Source organism: Acinonyx jubatus, chromosome D2, assembly GCF_027475565.1.
Source record: "Acinonyx jubatus isolate Ajub_Pintada_27869175 chromosome D2, VMU_Ajub_asm_v1.0, whole genome shotgun sequence".
NCBI classification, from domain to species: Eukaryota; Metazoa; Chordata; class Mammalia; order Carnivora; family Felidae; genus Acinonyx; species Acinonyx jubatus.
The window spans coordinates 32833628-32850806 of record NC_069393.1 but is presented as its reverse complement, the minus strand read 5'-3'; the positions used below and the strand labels follow the sequence as shown (position 1 = coordinate 32850806).

Genomic DNA, 17179 nt, shown 5'->3' with positions numbered 1-17179 from the left:
AAATTATATAGTTTTGTAAGTTTTGAAATCAGGAAGTATGAGTCCTCCAGTTTTGTTCTTTTTCAAGTTTGTTTTACCTATTCAGGGTTCCTAGAGATTCCATGTAAATTTTAGGATGGGTTTTTCCATTACTGCAAAAAATATCATTGGGATTTTGATAGAGATTATATTGAATCTGTAAATTTCTTTGGACAGTATTGACATCTTAATAATATTAAGTCTTTCAATCTATGGACATTGGATGTGTTTCTATTTATTTATGTCACCTTTAATTGTTTCAACAGTATTTTGTAGTTTTCACTTATTATGAGATGCTTCTTTTTCATATTTGTACTTAAATTTGTATTTGCCATCTCAAGGCTATGACAAAAATGATTATCGATGAATCTTTAAAATGAACTGTAAAATGAATCTAGGTTTCCAAGTAATTGGATAAGCTTATGGTAACCAGAACATTGACACTAGGAAGGAATGAGTTGAAAATTTAATTTTTAAATCATTCCAATATTTATTCACCACATATTATAAACCAGAACGGTGACTGTGCTAGACATTCAGAAATCAGTGGTAAACAAAAAATGACATAGTTTCTGCTTTCATAAAACTTATGGTATTTGTGGTTTTATGTGCATAAAAATATGACATACTGTGCAATAATCTTGGTCCTCCTAATGCTTCATGTGATAGAGGTTGGTCCGTGAGCCCCAGAACTTGGAACACTGGCTGGACTACGGTGCCTTCTGCCTCCTAACTGAGGACAACATCAAAGCACAGGAGTGTTTTCGGAGAGCCCTTTCCCTCAACCAGAATCATATCCACAGGTATGGGTGGAAGATAAGTGAAGAATGAGTAGGAGCAGATAAGCTTCTGTAAGAAATTTTCTTGGTTCCATGACTGTGACACGGGACCATGTTGTTAATCACGTTGCTGGTCTCTTCTCAGCCTGTTGCTGTGTGGTGTCCTGGCTGTCTTGATGGAGAACTATGAGCAGGCAGAAATTTTCTTTGAGGATGCTACTTGCTTGGAACCAACTAATGTTGTAGCCTGGACTTTACTTGGTATGGTATTTTCCTGTGATATCAATGTGTTTTTTTCCATTATAAGATTCTCCCTTTCTCTTTTCATTCTCTAATAACTCATCATGTAGTTAGTTCTTAAACTTTGGTAAAAAATTTGGAAAGACAAGTGAAATGTTGCAATTCTTTAGTATATGGTGGTAGAAAACCAGTCACATTTATTTTAGCATTTTTCTTTCTTCAGGTTTGTACTATGAAATTCAAAACAATGATATTCGAATGGAAATGGCATTTCATGAAGCCTTCAAACAACTTCAGGCACGAATGCTTCAGGCACAAGTAGCGAAGCAGAGGGGCACTGGTACTGTAGAGTACATTGAAGAAGGAGGGAAAGTAGAATCCAGTTTAGGCCCTTGGGGAATCACTAATGGTTCTGCAACAGCAATGACGGTGGAAGCGGCAGCAGGTAAGACCAGGAAACGGAGATGATGAGTGGCTATTAGGAAAATTAGTGGCCTTATGAATAGGAACTGGCAAATTGTAGGTACTTGGCAAATATTTGTTAAATGAGTTAGTAGATGGAGTTTTGAGTTGTCCCAGGTACACCAAGAAAGACTCCTTCTAAATATTTCCTCATTCATATGTTTGCAAGTGTGAAGTTTTCACTGTTGCTATTCAGGTTTTTGAATCTTAGAGAATTTACTGTCTCTGTGTATGCATAAAAAAGGTATCATTGTAGCAGAGTAAATTTCTTTCATTATCCCATCACTTTCTTTTCCAACACTCTCAATCCCTCTCTTGTGGTTCTTAAGTTTATTTATTTATTTACACACACACACACACACACACACACACACACCCTTTTTTCCCTGTCCTTCATTGCCATTCTCCTTTCCTCCATTTTAGAGAATCAATCATTCTAATGTGTTTAATTTAATATGTGGGTTTTTGTTTATGTGTTTCTTGTATATGGTATTTTGTTTATATGTTGTTGCGCATTATTATTTTGTGTGCATGTATTTTTAACAGTTTGTCTGAGATGTAATGGACATTTATAAACTGCACATATTTAACACATACAATTTGATATGTTTGACATATGAACACACCCATGAAAACATCACCACAATCAAGGTAATGAACATATCCCAAATCTCCAAAACTCTCCTTGTGCCCATTTGAATCTCTTTCTCTTGCACCCATTTCCAAACAACCACCAAGCATCTCTCTGTCACCATCAGTGACTTTGCATGTCTAAAATTTTTGAATTCTAGGAAATTTCTAGAATTTTCTGATTTATTCTTTACCAACATATATATTATTTATCAACTTATACATGATTGGAATTGATTTTGACTTGAAAGTTTGACAGAACTCAACCATAAAACAAGAGCCTGGGTGGGTTTTTTTGTTTGTTTTTTGCAGAAGAAGGTGTCTACCATTTCATTTTCTTAATATTTAATGTATTTGTGTTCTGTATTTCTTATTGTGTTATTCATGGTATTTTATACTTTCTAGGAATTCATCTATTTCATCTAGGTTTTTAAATTTTATTTAATTTTTTATATTAATCAATTATTTTTTAATAGACTTATTTTTTAGAGGAGTTTTAGGTTCATAACAAAGTTGAAAGGAAGGGTTAGAGATTTTTCATACACTCCTTTCCCCTACCCATGTGTAGTCTCTCTTTTTATTAACATTCTTAATGACATTTGATGAGGAGTATCTTATCATATGCTTATGTGCCATTTGTATATCTTCTTTGGTGAGGTGCATATTAAGGTCTTTGGCCATTTTTTTTGTTTTTACTTTTTGATTTTAGAGAGAGAGAATGAGATCAGGGGAGAGGGGCAGAGGGAGAGCACAAGAGAGAGAATCTTAAGCAGGCTCCACGTTCAGCATGGAGCCTGATGTGGGACATGATCCCACGATCCTGGAATCATGACCTGAGCTGAAATCAAGAGTCGGGCACTCAACCTACTGAGCTACCTAGGCACCCCTTTGGCCAGTTTTAAATCAGGCTTCGTTTTCTTATTGTTGAGTTTTAAGAGTTCTTTGTATATTTTTAATTTAAAGTATAATTGATATATAACATTATTTAGTTTCAGGTATACAACATAACGATTCAATATTTGTATGTATTGCAAAATGATCACTACAGTAAGTTTACTCAGCATCCATCATCACACACAGTTACAATATTTTTTTCTTGTGATAAGAACTTTTAAGATCTACTCTCTCAGCAACTTTCAAATATACAATAGAGTATTATTAACTATAGTCACCATGCTGTACATTACCTGACTTGTTTATTTTCTAACTGGAAGTTTGTACCCTTTGACTACCTTCACCCAATTCACCTACCTCTTATACCCTGTATCTAGCAACCACTAATCTATTCTTTATGATTTCAAGGCTCTTTTTTTGTGTTCTTGTTTTTTTTATTTAATATTCTACATGTAAGTGAGATCATATTGGGTTTGTCTTTCTCTGTATCATATCATACCTATATATAATATAGGATATTATAGCATAACAACATTATGCTAATATTATATAATAATATCCTCATGATGCATCCATGTTGTTACAAATGGCAATATTTCATTCTTTTTGATGGCTGAATAATATTCCATTGTATACCACATTTTCTTTGTCCATTCATCCATTGATGGATACTTAGGTGGCTTTCATGTCTTGACTACTATAAATAATTCTGCAATGAACATGAGAAGGTATATATATCTCTTCAAGTTCTTATTTTCATTCCTATGGATAAGCCAGAAGTGGAATTGTTGGATCATATGGGTATTTCTAGTTTTAATTTTTTGAGGAAACTCCATACTGTTTTCCATAGTGGCTGCATCAATTTACATTCCAAACCACAGTGCACAAGGGTTCCCTTATCTTCATATCCTCACCAACACTCATTATTTCTTGTCTTTTTGATAATAGCCATTCTAGCACATGTGAGGTGATATCTCATTGTGGTTATGATTGGCATTTCCCTGATGATTAGTGATGTTGAGCATCTTATCATGTGTCTGTTGACCAGCTAATACGTCTTCTTTGGAGAAATGTCTATTCAGATCCTCTGCTCATTTTTAAAATAAAATTGTTGTTTTCTTTGCTATTGAGTTGTAGGAATTCTTTATATTTTTTAAACATTAACGCTTTATCAGATGTATGATTTGCAAATATTTTCTCCCATTCAGTAGGTTGCCTTTTCATTTTTTTACAAGTTTTCATTTGTTGTACAGAAGCTTTTTAGTTTCATAGAGCCCCAGTTGTTGATTTTTACTTTTGTTGCCTAACAGTGTGTATCTTGATTATGGTAGTGGTTAAAAGAATCTATAAAATGGGATAAAAATGCTTAGAACTACATACACATACACACACACATACACACACACACACACACACAAATGTATATGAAAACTGGCAAAAATAGATGAGGTCTTTAGTGCACTAAAGAGTTTTGTACTAGTATCAATTTCCTGGTTTTGATACTATGCCATACTATAGTTGTATAAGATGTCACCATTGAAGAGAGGCTGGTAAGGGTACATTGGAACTACATGCTCTGTATTTGCAACTTCCTTTGCATCTATAATTATTTCAAAATAAAGAGTTAAAAAATCCTTACAAGTAGCAATTGTGAGCACTTACGTGAAGTCTTAAAATATAAAGCTCCATGTAAAATGAAGACAACAACAAAAACTACCCAAAAAAGCTAATATTCAAAACTTATTACTTCTTTATTATTTTACTATCATCTACACTGTTGAAGTTATTTATATCTAATTGTATTCATATGTAGAAATATTACATAATGGTATGCTATTGTGCATTTCTTCCTAACTCTTCATTCAGTGATGTAACATTGGTTTCTTGAAATCAGCCATGATTGGGGACTTTATATCATAGAAATCAGTAAACACTACAAATCAGCCTTCTCACATAGCCAAAAGCCAATTGTTGAACATTTACCAGCTCATGACTCGATATATAGGAAAATTTCAAGTATTTGTAATTTAAACAATACACTTCTAAATTTTTTTTTTTTTTTTTTACATTTATTCATTTTCGAGAGACAGAGAACAAGCGGAGGAGGGACAGAGAGAGAGGGAGACACAGAATCTGAAGCAGACTCCAGGCTCCGAGCTATCAGCACAGAGTCCCATGCGGGGCTCCAACTCACAAACTGTGAGATCATGACCTAAGCTGAAGTTGGACGCTCAACCGACTGGGCCACCCAGGTGCCCCTAAACAATACATTTCTAAATAACCCATATGTCAAAGAAGAAATCACAAAATAGTTCGAACTGAATGTAATGAATCACACAACAAACCAAAATTGGTAAGATGAACTAAATTAGTTCCCAGAGGGAAATTTATAGCTTTAAATACTTCTATTAAAAAAATAAGAGGTGTGCCTTGGTGGCTCAGTCGGTTAAGCAGACTTCAGCACAGGTTGTGATCTCCTGGTTCATGGGTTTGAGCCCTGCATCGGGCTCTGTGCTGACAGGTCAGAGCCTGGAACCTGCTTCAGATTCTGTGTCTCCCCCTCTCTCTGCCCCTCCCTACTCTCTCTCTCTCTCTCTCTCAAAAGTAAATAAACATTAAAAAAATTTTAAAAAAGAAAAAGAAAAGACAGGGGAACCTGAGTGGCTTAGTTGGTTGAGTGTCCGACTCTTGATTTTGGCTCAGGTCATGATCTCACAGTTTAGGAGTTTGAGCCCCACATCGGGCTCTGCACTTGGGATTTTCTCTCTCTCCTCCCTCTCTCTTTCTCTTTCTCAAAATAAATATATAAACTTAAAAAAAGAAAAGAAAAGAAAAGACAAAACTTCAGGCTACCCCATTCCTTCCATAGATTCAGAAAATAGAAGAGGGAATACTTCCCACAGTTTAACCATAGTTATTACTGTGATATTCAAAGTTAGACAAACCCATCCCAAGAAATGTACACACCAATAGCCTTCATGAACCTAGACACAAAAATTCTTAACAAATATTAGTCCATGAATTTCAGCAATATATATAAAAGGTAATATATCCAATTGAAGTAAGTTTGGTCTTACATTTGAAAATTGATGCAATTTACCACTAGAATAGTTAAAATTTTTAAAAATAATAATACTAAGCTATGGCAAGGATGTAGAATAGCTGGAACTCTCAAACTTTTGGTGGGAATGCCAAATGCTAATAGCCACTTGGAAAAACTGGCAGTTTAAAAATAGTTATACATGTGCCAGCAATTTCACTCCTAGGTATTTACTCAAGAGAAATGGAAACATTGCAATTTGTACACAAATGTTCATAACAGATATATTTATAACAGGCAAAAACTGGAAACAATCCAACTGCTTATCAGTAGATGAATGGATAATAAATTTTTTTCTTATGTGCACAATCAAAAACCACTCAATAGTAAAAAGAAACAAATTACTAATACATACACATGGATGAATCTCAGAAACATTATGCTAAGTGAATAAGCCAGATGCAAAAGAATAGATACTATATATTCCATTTAAATGAAATTCTAGAAAAGGCGAAACTAATCTGTATTGACAAAAAGCAGATTAACGGTTGCCTTTGGATGGGAGTTGAGGATTACCTTCAAAGAACACAAGGGAGCTTTCTGGGGTAGAAATCTTTTTATCCTGATTGTGACAGTGAGTACATAAGTGTATACATTTGTTAAAATGCACTGAAGTATATACTCAAAAGGGAGCACTTTATTATATGTAAATTATACCTCAGAAAAGTTGGATATTAATATTTTTCACTAAGATCATAGCTTACTCCTCAATCATTAGTCTGAGGTATTTAACCACTCTCTCCTTCCTGAAATACATGTTGGATTGCCTCCTACATCTCCCAACAGTTTGGGTTTCCTTTGTAAGCTTCTCTTTATTATTACACTCATTAGATGTACTCATTTCCCAATAATATAGTCATACTTTCTAAGAGCTCACCTGCACTCACAGTTTTCCTTTTACTACTGATGACTCTCAAATTTCTGTATTTAGCCCTGACATCCCTCCAGAACCTAGGAGCTGGGTTTCTCTGCTAGTAAACTTAACTCTTCATCTCTCAAATTGACTCTACATCACTCACTATATTAGGCACTCAAGTTCATGATCTGAGTCATCCCTGCATCCTCTTACTTTCTGTATTGAACTTCCGGCATCCTTCTATCAGATTAATTCTCAAGACCAGCTGGTTCTCTTTCAAAATGCTCCTTGCATCTTCCCTTTAAATTTACACGACTCTTTATTACCAAATACCAAGATTGTTGTAACAGCCTTATTACAAACCTCTTTGTCTCTGTCTGCATTTTTTTCTTCTTGCTATGTAGCACTGCTAGAGTAATCTCCATAAAATACTGCTTTCATCTAATAATTTTTCTGTTCAAAACTTTTCACTGTGTTCTCCTTTTGTCTACAGAAGAAAAATCCTAGCATTAAAATATCAGTACAGTCTAGCTCCAACCTGTCTTTCCCTTCATTTTATTTATGTAATCCTCAATACCCTTTAAAATAATTAGCTCACTAATGCATCTGACTCTTGATTTCAGCTCAGGTCATCTCATGGTTTGTGAGTTCGAGCCCTTCATTGGACTCCTTGCTGAGTGGAGCCTGCTTGGGACTCTCTCTCTGCCCCTCCTCCTCCCCTCTCAAAATAAACAAAATAAATAAATAAACTTAAAAAAAATTAGTTTTTGGGGCTCCTTGGTGGCTCAGTCAGCTGAGCGAGCGAGTTCAGCTCAGGTCATGATCTCGAGATTTGTGGGTTGAGCCCTGTGTTGGGCTCTGTGCTGACAGCTCAGAGCCTGGAGCCTACTTTGGATTCTGTGTCTCCTTCCTTCTCCGCCCCTCTCCCACTCATGCTCTGTTTCTCTCTCCTCCTCTCTCAAAAATAAACATTAAAAACTAGTTCACTACTTCCATGCTTTTGCCAATGGCATGCTCTCAGCCTTAAATGCCCCTCCCCCTCTACCTATCCAACTTCTACCTATTTTTCAAAGCCATATCTTTTAGAAGAAGGGTGACTTCTTCTAATTGGGAGTCAGTTGGTACTGATCATTTCCTGCCTGGCACTGCTTTTTTAAAAATTTGTCAAACATTTATTTATTTGAGAGGCAGCAAGACAGTTTCTGGAGCTTCAACCAATTATTTAACTTCTCTGTGATTCACTTTCTTCAAAGGAGCATAATGAATGTTGTGAAAAATAAATTAGATTATACAATAACGTTTTTAGTACAATTTTTAGTACAATTCCTGGCATACAGTCATGCTCAAATATAGCTACTTATGATGATGATGATGATGATGGTGATTTTTGAACACTGAGATAAAATGAGTAGAATTCCTGTCCTTCAAGAGTTTTCATTTAATCTAAAAATATATTAACTTTCTTGACATGCTGGGTTTAGCAAATAACTTTTATGATAGGTATTTGTTTGACATTTTCATGACTTAGGCTAGCAGGAGGGTTGGACTAGGGGTCCTAGTTATAGAAAGCTGTGCTATCAGTTTAGCTTGTACTCTTCAAATTATTCAGAAATATAAAAAGTTTGGGGCACCTGGCTGGCTTAGTCAGTGGAACATGGGACGCTAGATCTCAAGGTTGTAAGCTCGAGCCTTGTTGGATCTAGAGATTACTTAAAAATAAAATCTTTTTTAAAAAAAGAAATATTAAAGGCTGCAAAAGAAGCCTGTCCTTACAATATTTAGGTAATATGTTTCTTATGCTTTGAAAATAATTATATTTTATCCCCTGTAATAACCTTTTAATATCCAATGTAGGAAGGTGGGGTTTTTTTCTCATTCAAGTTTAATCTATTTGGGACCAAGAGATCCATCATACATTCTAGATGACTTTCTTGAAGAATCCTCCAAACTGCAGTCTGATTCACGAGAAAACATTTTGTCCCTACAATATCAAGATCCAACTATCAGCCAAAAACCATCCAATATACTTCTCAAAGACATACCAGCAAAGAAAGGTACTTAGGAATAAAGATTTCCACTTGAAAGAAGAGCGTAAACAAACTAGACAATGATGAAAACACTTATGATTACCAAAATGGTGATCTTAACTTGTGTGAAGTTGATTAGTCATATCACCTAAGTTCCTTCATATGAGGCTAAACTCTGATAATCCAAATTCAGTAGTGTAGCTCTTTCCATAAGCAAGGTTTTATATTATCTCAGAGAAGTAGCTAACTACAGGCTTATGATTTTCTTTTTTCTTCAAGTTTATTTATTTTGAGAGAGACAGAAAAAGAGAGAGAGAAGCAGAGAGAGAGGTAGAGAAGGAATTCCAAATAGGCTCCGCACTGAAAGTGTGGACATGGCACTCTGTGGAGCTCAAACCCACAAACCATGAAATCATGACGTAAACTGAAATCAAGAGTCAGATACTAAACCAACTGAGCCACCCAGGTGCCCCCAAACTTAAGATTTTCAAACAACGATCATTTTTAGAATATCTACATCACATTCAGGATGATCTGCATACATTAAAAAACCATTTCATTGGTTGTGACTTGCATTTGGAACCACCAGTAGACTAACCTTGAGAACTTTTGAGATCTTTAGGGACCATTGCTATAGAGGAATCTATTGCTTTTCAGGTTATAACCTCTCTCATAGATTAGAATAGTCTCCTTGCTACATTTGTATGTCTGAGCTTCCGACATTCTTTTCCTTTACGTCTAACCATCTATTCTTTTAATATAATAATTTCAGAAACATCAAAATGTCAAGATTCATCAACCTTTTTGCATCCCAGCCCTTATGGTGTTTCCCAAACTCCTGCCACCATCTTCATGGAGACCATACACTTCTTGATGAAGGTCAATGCTGTGCAGGTCAGAATATTTGGAAAAGGGCAAGTAGATAGAAAGATTTTAGCGAAATGATTATTCAGTGGTACCCTTCCAAGCTTTAATATTATGATACAAAAATCAAATATGCTTTTGAGGGCACACTGTAGGCCCAATGGTATGAATATCCAAATGTGAACCACTCTCATCATTCATGATGAAAATGCAAATTGAGATAGTATCAAATTGGCAAATAATATTACCCACTTTCAGTGAAGTAGCAGTGAAATGTACCTCACTATACATCTGCTGCCTGAAGAATACCAGCAGAGCAAAATCAGGCTCTAAAGGCATATGTAGCCTAATATCACTTTATTATCGGAATTCATATTATGTGAGTGTTGGGGGTTAACAGGAGGCTAATTATACCCTCATTTCTCTCTAGGTTGTAAACAATTGGAAGCAGATACACAGTGCTATGTGGGGAATAAAAATATTAAAGTTATTACTTGTAAAACTGGACTGCAGGGGCGCCTTGACTCTTGATTTCGGCTCAGGTCATGATCTCACAGTCATGGGATGGATCTCCACGTTGGGCTCCGTGCTGATCATGGAGCCTGCTTAAGATGCTCTCTCTCCCTCTCCCTCTGCCCCTGCCCCACGTGTGTGAATACAGTTTCTCTCTCTCAAAATAAATAAATAAAATCTTTTTAAAAAATGGGCTGGAGAAGCCCTACAAGAGATCCTAAGGGGGATCCTGTGAGACAAAGTACCAAAGACATCGCTACAAGCATAAAACATACATCACAATGACTCTAAACCCATATCTTTCTATAATAACACTGAATGTAAATGGACTAAATGCCCCAACCAAAAGACATAGGGTATTAGAATGGATAAAAAAACAAGACCCATCTATTTGCTGTCTACAAGAGACTCATTTTAGACCTGAGGACACCTTTAGATTGAGAGTGAGGGGATGGAGAACTATTTATCATGCTACTGGAAGCCAAAAGAAAGCTGGAGTAGCCATACTTATATCAGACAAACTAGACTTTAAATTAGAGGCTGTAACAAGAGATGAAGAAGGGCATTATATAATAATTACAGGGTCTATCCATCAGGAAGAGCTAACAGTTATAAATGTCTATGCACCGAATACGGGAGCCCCCAAATATATAAAACAATTACTCATAAACATAAGCAACCTTATTGATAAGAATGTGGTAATTGCAGGGGACTTTAACACCCCACTTACAGAAATGGATAGATCATCTAGACACACGGTCAATAAAGAAACAAGGGCCCTGAATGATACATTGGATCAGATGGACTTGACAGATATATTTAGAACTCTGCATCCCAAAGCAACAGAATATACTTTCTTCTCGAGTGCACATGGAACATTCTCCAAGATAGATCACATACTGGGTCACAAAACAGCCCTTCATAAGTATACAAGAATTGAAATTATACCATGCATACTTTCAGACCACAATGCTATGAAGCTTGAAATCAACCACAGGAAACAGTCTGGAAAACCTCCAAAAGCATGGAGGTTAAAGAACACCCTACTAAAGAATGAGTGGGTCAACCAGGCAATTAGAGAAGAAATTAAAAAATATATGGAAACAAACGAAAATGAAAATACAACAATCCAAATGCTTTAGGATGCAGTGAAGGCAGTCCTGAGAGGAAAATACATTACAATCCAGGCCTATCTCAAGAAACAAGAAAAATCCCAAATACAAAATCTAACAGCACACCTAAAGGAAATAGAAGCAGAACAGCAAAGGCAGCCTAAACCCAGCAGAAGAAGAGAAATAATAAAGATCAGAGCAGAAATAAACAATATAGAATCTAAAAAAACCTGTAGAACAGATCAACGAAACCAAGAGTTGGTTTTTTGAAAAAATAAACAAAACTGACAAACCTCTAGCCAGGCTTCTCAAAAAGAAAAGGGAGATGACCCAAATAGATAAAATCATGAATGAAAATGGAATTATTACAACCAATCCCTCAGAGATACAAACAATTATCAGGGAATACTATGAAAAATTATATGCCAACAAATTGGACAACCTGGAAGAAATGGACAAATTCCTAAACACCCACACTCTTCCAAAACTCAATCAGGAGGAAATAGAAAGCTTGAATAGACCCATAACCAGCGAAGAAATTGAATCGGTTATCAAAAATCTCCCAACAAATAAAGAGTCCAGTACCAGATGGCTTCCCAGGGGAGTTCTACCAGACGTTTAAGCAGAGATAATACCTATCCTTCTCAAGCTATTCCAAGGAATAAAAAAGGAAGGAAAACTTCCAGACTCATTCTATGAAGCCAGTATTACTTTGATTCCCAAACCACACAGAGACCCAGTAACAAAAGAGAACTACAGGCCAATATCCCTGATGAATATGGATGCAAAAATTCTCAATAAGATACTAGCAAATCGAATTCAACAGCATATAAATAGAATTATTCACCATGATCAAGTGGGATTCATTCCTGGGATGCAGGGCTGGTTCAACATTCGCAAATCAATCAACATGATACATCACATTAATAAAAGAAAAGAGAAGAACCATATGATCCTGTCAATTGATGCAGAAAAGGCCTTTGACAAAATTCAGCATCCTTTCTTAATAAAAACTCTTGAGAAAGTCGGGATAGAAGGAACATACTTAAAGATCATAAATGCCATTTATGAAAAGCCCACAGCTAATATCATCCTCAATGGGGAAAAACTGAGAGCTTTTTCCCTGAGATCAGGAACACGACAGGGATGCCCACTCTCACCGCTGTTGTTTAACATAGTGCTGGAAGTGCTAGCATCAGCAATCAGACAACAAAAGGAAATCAAAGGCATCAAAATTGGCAAAGATGAAGTCAAGCTTTCACTTTTTGCAGATGACATGATACTATACATGGAAAATCCGATAGACTCCACCAAAAGTCTGCTAGAACTGATACATGAATTCAGCAAAGTCGCAGGATACAAAATCAATGTACAGAAATCAGTTGCATTCTTATACACTAACAATGAAGCAACAGAAAGACAAATAAAGAAACTGATCCCATTCACAATTGCACCAAGAAGCATAAAATACCTAGGAATAAATCTAACCAAAGATGTACAAGATGTGTATGCTGAAAACTATAGAAAGCTTATTAAGGTAATTGAAGAAGGTATAAAGAAATGGAAAGACATTCCCTGCTCATGGATTGGAAGAATAAATATTGTCAAAATGCCAATACTACCCAAAGCTATCTATACATTCAATGCAATCCCAATCAAAATTGCACCAGCATTCTTCTCGAAGCTAGAACAAGCAATCCTAAAATTCACATGGAACCACAAAAGGCCCCGGATAGCCAAAGTAATTTTGAAGAAGAAGACCAAAGCAGGAGGCATCACAATCCCAGACTTTAGCCTCTACTACAAAGGTGTCATCATCAAGACAGCATGGTATTGGCACAAACACAGACACATAGACCAATGGAATAGAATAGAAACCCCAGAACTAGACCCACAAAAGTATGGCCAACTAATTTTTGACAAAGCAGGAAAGAACATCCAATGGAAAAAAGACAGTCTCTTTCACAAATGGTGCTGGGAGAACTGGACCGCAACATGCAGAAGGTTGAAACTAGACCACTTTCTCACACCATTCACAAAAATAAACTCAACATGGATAAAGGACCTGAATGTGAGACAGGAAACCATCAAAACCCTAGAGGAGAAAGCAGGAAAAGACCTCTCTGACCTCAGCCGTAGCAATCTCTTACTCGACACATCCCCAAAGGCAAGGGAATTAAAAGCAAAAATGAATTACTGGGACCTTATGAAGATAAAAAGCTTCTGCACATCAAAGGAAACAACCAACAAAACTAAAAGGCAACCAACGGAATGGGAAAAGATATTTGCAAATGACATATCGGACAAAGGGCCCAAAAAACAAATAACCCAGTGAAGAAATGGGCAGAAAACATGAATAGACACTTCTCTAAAGAAGACATCCGGATGGCCAACAGGCACATGAAAAGATGCTCAACGTCGATCCTTATCAGGGAAATACAAATCAAAACCACACTCAGATATCACCTCATGCCAGTCAGAGTGGCCAGAATGAACAAATCAGGAGACTATAGATGCTGGAGAGGATGTGGAGAAACGGGAACCCTCTTGCACTGTTGGTGGGAATGCAAATTGGTGCAGCCGCTCTGGAAAGCAGTGTGGAGGTTCCTCAGAAAATTAAAAATAGACCTACCCTATGACCCAGCAATAGCACTGCTAGGAATTTATCCAAGGGATACAGGAGTACTGATGCATAGGGGCACTTGTACCCCAATGTGTATAGCAGCACTCTCAACAATAGCCAAATTATGGAAAGAGCCTAAATGTCCATCAACTGATGAATGGATAAAGAAATTGTGGTTTATATACACAATGGAGTACTACAGGGCAATGAGAAAGAATGAAATATGGCCCTTTGTAGCAACGTGGATGGAACTGGAGAGTGTGATGCTAAGTGAAATAAGCCATACAGAGAAAGACAGATACCATATGGTTTTATTCTTATGTGGATCCTGAGAAACTTGACAGAAACCCATGGGGGAGGGGAAGGAAAAAAAAAAAAGAGGTTAGAGTGGGAGAGAGCCAAAGCATGAGAGACTCTTAAAAACTGAGAACAAACTGAGGGTTGATGGGGGGTGAGAGGGAGGGGGATGGGTGGGTGATGGGTATTGAGGGGCGCACCTTTTGGGATGAGCACTGGGTGTTGTATGGAAACCATTTTGACAATAAATTTCATATATTGAAAAAAAAATGGGCTGGAGATGTGACTGGTCTCAGATTTGACTTACCTGACAGGTAGAATTACTGGAGAATTACCCCCTTCTCCCAGAGAAGAACATTCTGTGAGGTCTTCCTACCACATGGGAAACAAGAAATATATCCATGAAGCAAGGAGTCAGAAAGATCCGGGAGCCAGGAGAGTGGGTCTGATCCTGCAGAGTGCATGTTCCACTTGAGGATGACCAAGCTCAAGAAAGGGAAAGAATTATGACCTGGCTTGGAGTGGGCCACGTCAAACAAGAACTTTTAACACATTAACCTTTCCTAGTAGAGAAACAGACTTTCTGTCTCTCGGATTAAATAAGTCACTATCACCCCATGGCAAAGAGCCAGAAATGCAGGTAGAGGGAACAGCTACAGAGCCTCCTCCCACTATTTTCCTAAGAAGGTATAAGTGTTAGTGGAAGTTTCTATATTATAGGCTAAGATGAGAACAGAGGGAGAAGAAAAGAAAGGCTTCCCCTCTGCTGAGCAGGTACATCTGACTTTGTCAAATTTGCAAGCTTCGTATAGTATTAAAAACAAAGAAAAGCCCAAAGTATAAAACTGGCAAACATAAATGAGAGTTTGCCAGAAACAGACATTTACTTTTCCAAGATCCCAAGTCTAGAACTTTAGAAGAGGGGTTTTGCTTTACCATAAGTTTCCTTAGTAATTACAGCTGCCTGAAAATGTTACCTCATGTATAAATGAAGTGATTGATGAAGTGCTTTTGTCTGCAACATAACAAATACAGGCTAAAACTTATATAGTACAATGACCAGCAAGACCAGAATGTCAATATTTTGTGACTATGTGAGTAGCTGGTAATGGAACCATGATGTGCTGAATCTTTATAATTCACCTCTAATTTTTGAAGTTGATAATCATTTCATTCTATAATATGTTTCTTATTAGTTGTTTTCAGGGACATAATATTCAACTGCAAGAGCTATGGAACTGAACAATGCAGCCATTTACATATTCCTTATAATCTAATTTTTCCTTGTAGTATGTGCACAGAGTGCTTGCACATGAGCTGTTATGCCCTCAAGGAGGCCCCAGCTGTGAGTATTACTTGGTGTTGGCCCAGACACACCTTCTCAAGAAGGACTTTGCCAAGGCAGAGGAATACCTTCAACAAGCAGCCCAGATGGACTACCTGGTAATAGCTTTTGCTAGAATCTCTTGAGTTTAGTTTAGAAGAGGGGCAAGCAGCCTTTCTTAGAGGTGGTGATGCCAAGTCATGGGTAGATTTCTAGTTACCAGAGTTAGAGGTCATCAACTATCACTAAACTCATGTATTTCCTTCCATTGTTTTTCTCAAGCAGTTATGAGTTTTGCAAAAGGCAGAGAAAAGGGTAAGGATAGCTCTTTAGCAGATAGTTGATCTATTTCAAGTCTTCTGGACTTCTTCTGTTTTCTCATTGTGAACATTGTCTTGGTTATATTTGAATGTTTTTCTTAATATTTACCCCAAAGACAAAATGGTTTTGAAGAATGCAAGAAAGAAATGAAAGGGCAGACCTAGAAAAATATCTCCCAGTGCAACTGAATGGCCCTCTTTCTAATTGAATGCTATTAGGAAAAGGAAAAAAGGACTTAATCTAATTTTAAATGTTAAACAAAGATCATTAATGTATTTATAAATACCACCTCATCCCAGGTACCACTTGTTCTTTACTTTCTCAGAACCCTAATGTCTGGGGCATGAAGGGCCATCTCTATTTTCTAAGTGGAAATCATGCTGAGGCCAAGGCATGCTATGAGCGAACCATTAGTTTTGTAGTGGATGCTTCTGAGATGCACTTCATCTTCCTGCGACTGGGACACATCTATCTAGAAGAGAAAGAGGTGAGGGATACAGGATGGGGAGTAACCATGTAAATAAATCAGGTTATGGTCTGAGACCTGACTACAGTTCAAGCATTAGCATTCATCTGTGTGGACTACACATACTCATATAATAATGATACTTTTACATCCAAAAGTAAAGTGACTTGACCAACATTAGATAAACTAGTAACTAATAGAATCAGGATTCAAACCCAGGCAGTCCAATACTACAGTCTGTGGTTTTAACCACTATGATACTAAAAAGCTGTATCATAAATGTATACATTTATACAATAAACGTTATTGTAGTTACTATTTAAGCAAACTTCCTTTTATTAGCAGTAGTAAAAACATTCTTAGCTTGACTTTATTAATGGAAAATATCAAAAGACCTTCTCCAAACTTCTTCCTCAGCACAGAGGTTTATAGTTTATTTGGCTGAGGGTAGCTAGCCCCATTCCACAGGACACTCTGACCTGACTCTTTAGTAATTACTGTCCATATTTTAGGAACCACCCCAAGACCTTCTAAAAGAAACTTTCTGTTATGGAAAATTTCAAATACATATAAAATAGAATAGTAGAATGAACCAACATGGGCTAACCATCCCATGTTAACAATTATCAATATTTTGCCAAAGTCCTTTTGAT

At 36.7% G+C, this 17179-nt stretch overlaps 1 protein-coding gene across 6 annotated transcripts in view; it reads left to right on the top strand.

The window, feature by feature from the left end:
• Positions 1-17179, top strand: part of CFAP70 (cilia and flagella associated protein 70) — a 103866-nt gene that overhangs the window by 67432 nt on the left and 19255 nt on the right. For 5 of the 6 annotated variants that reach the window (XM_053207505.1, XM_053207506.1, XM_053207507.1 and 2 more), the window contains exons 18-24: positions 688-821; positions 943-1058; positions 1261-1483; positions 8876-9033; positions 9779-9900; positions 15706-15858; positions 16386-16547. In XM_053207505.1, the coding sequence (XP_053063480.1) occupies positions 688-821; positions 943-1058; positions 1261-1483; positions 8876-9033; positions 9779-9900; positions 15706-15858; positions 16386-16547 (1068 nt within the window). The remainder of the gene's footprint in view (positions 1-687; positions 822-942; positions 1059-1260; positions 1484-8875; positions 9034-9778; positions 9901-15705; positions 15859-16385; positions 16548-17179) is intronic. The other variant, XM_053207508.1, reaches the window with a different exon arrangement.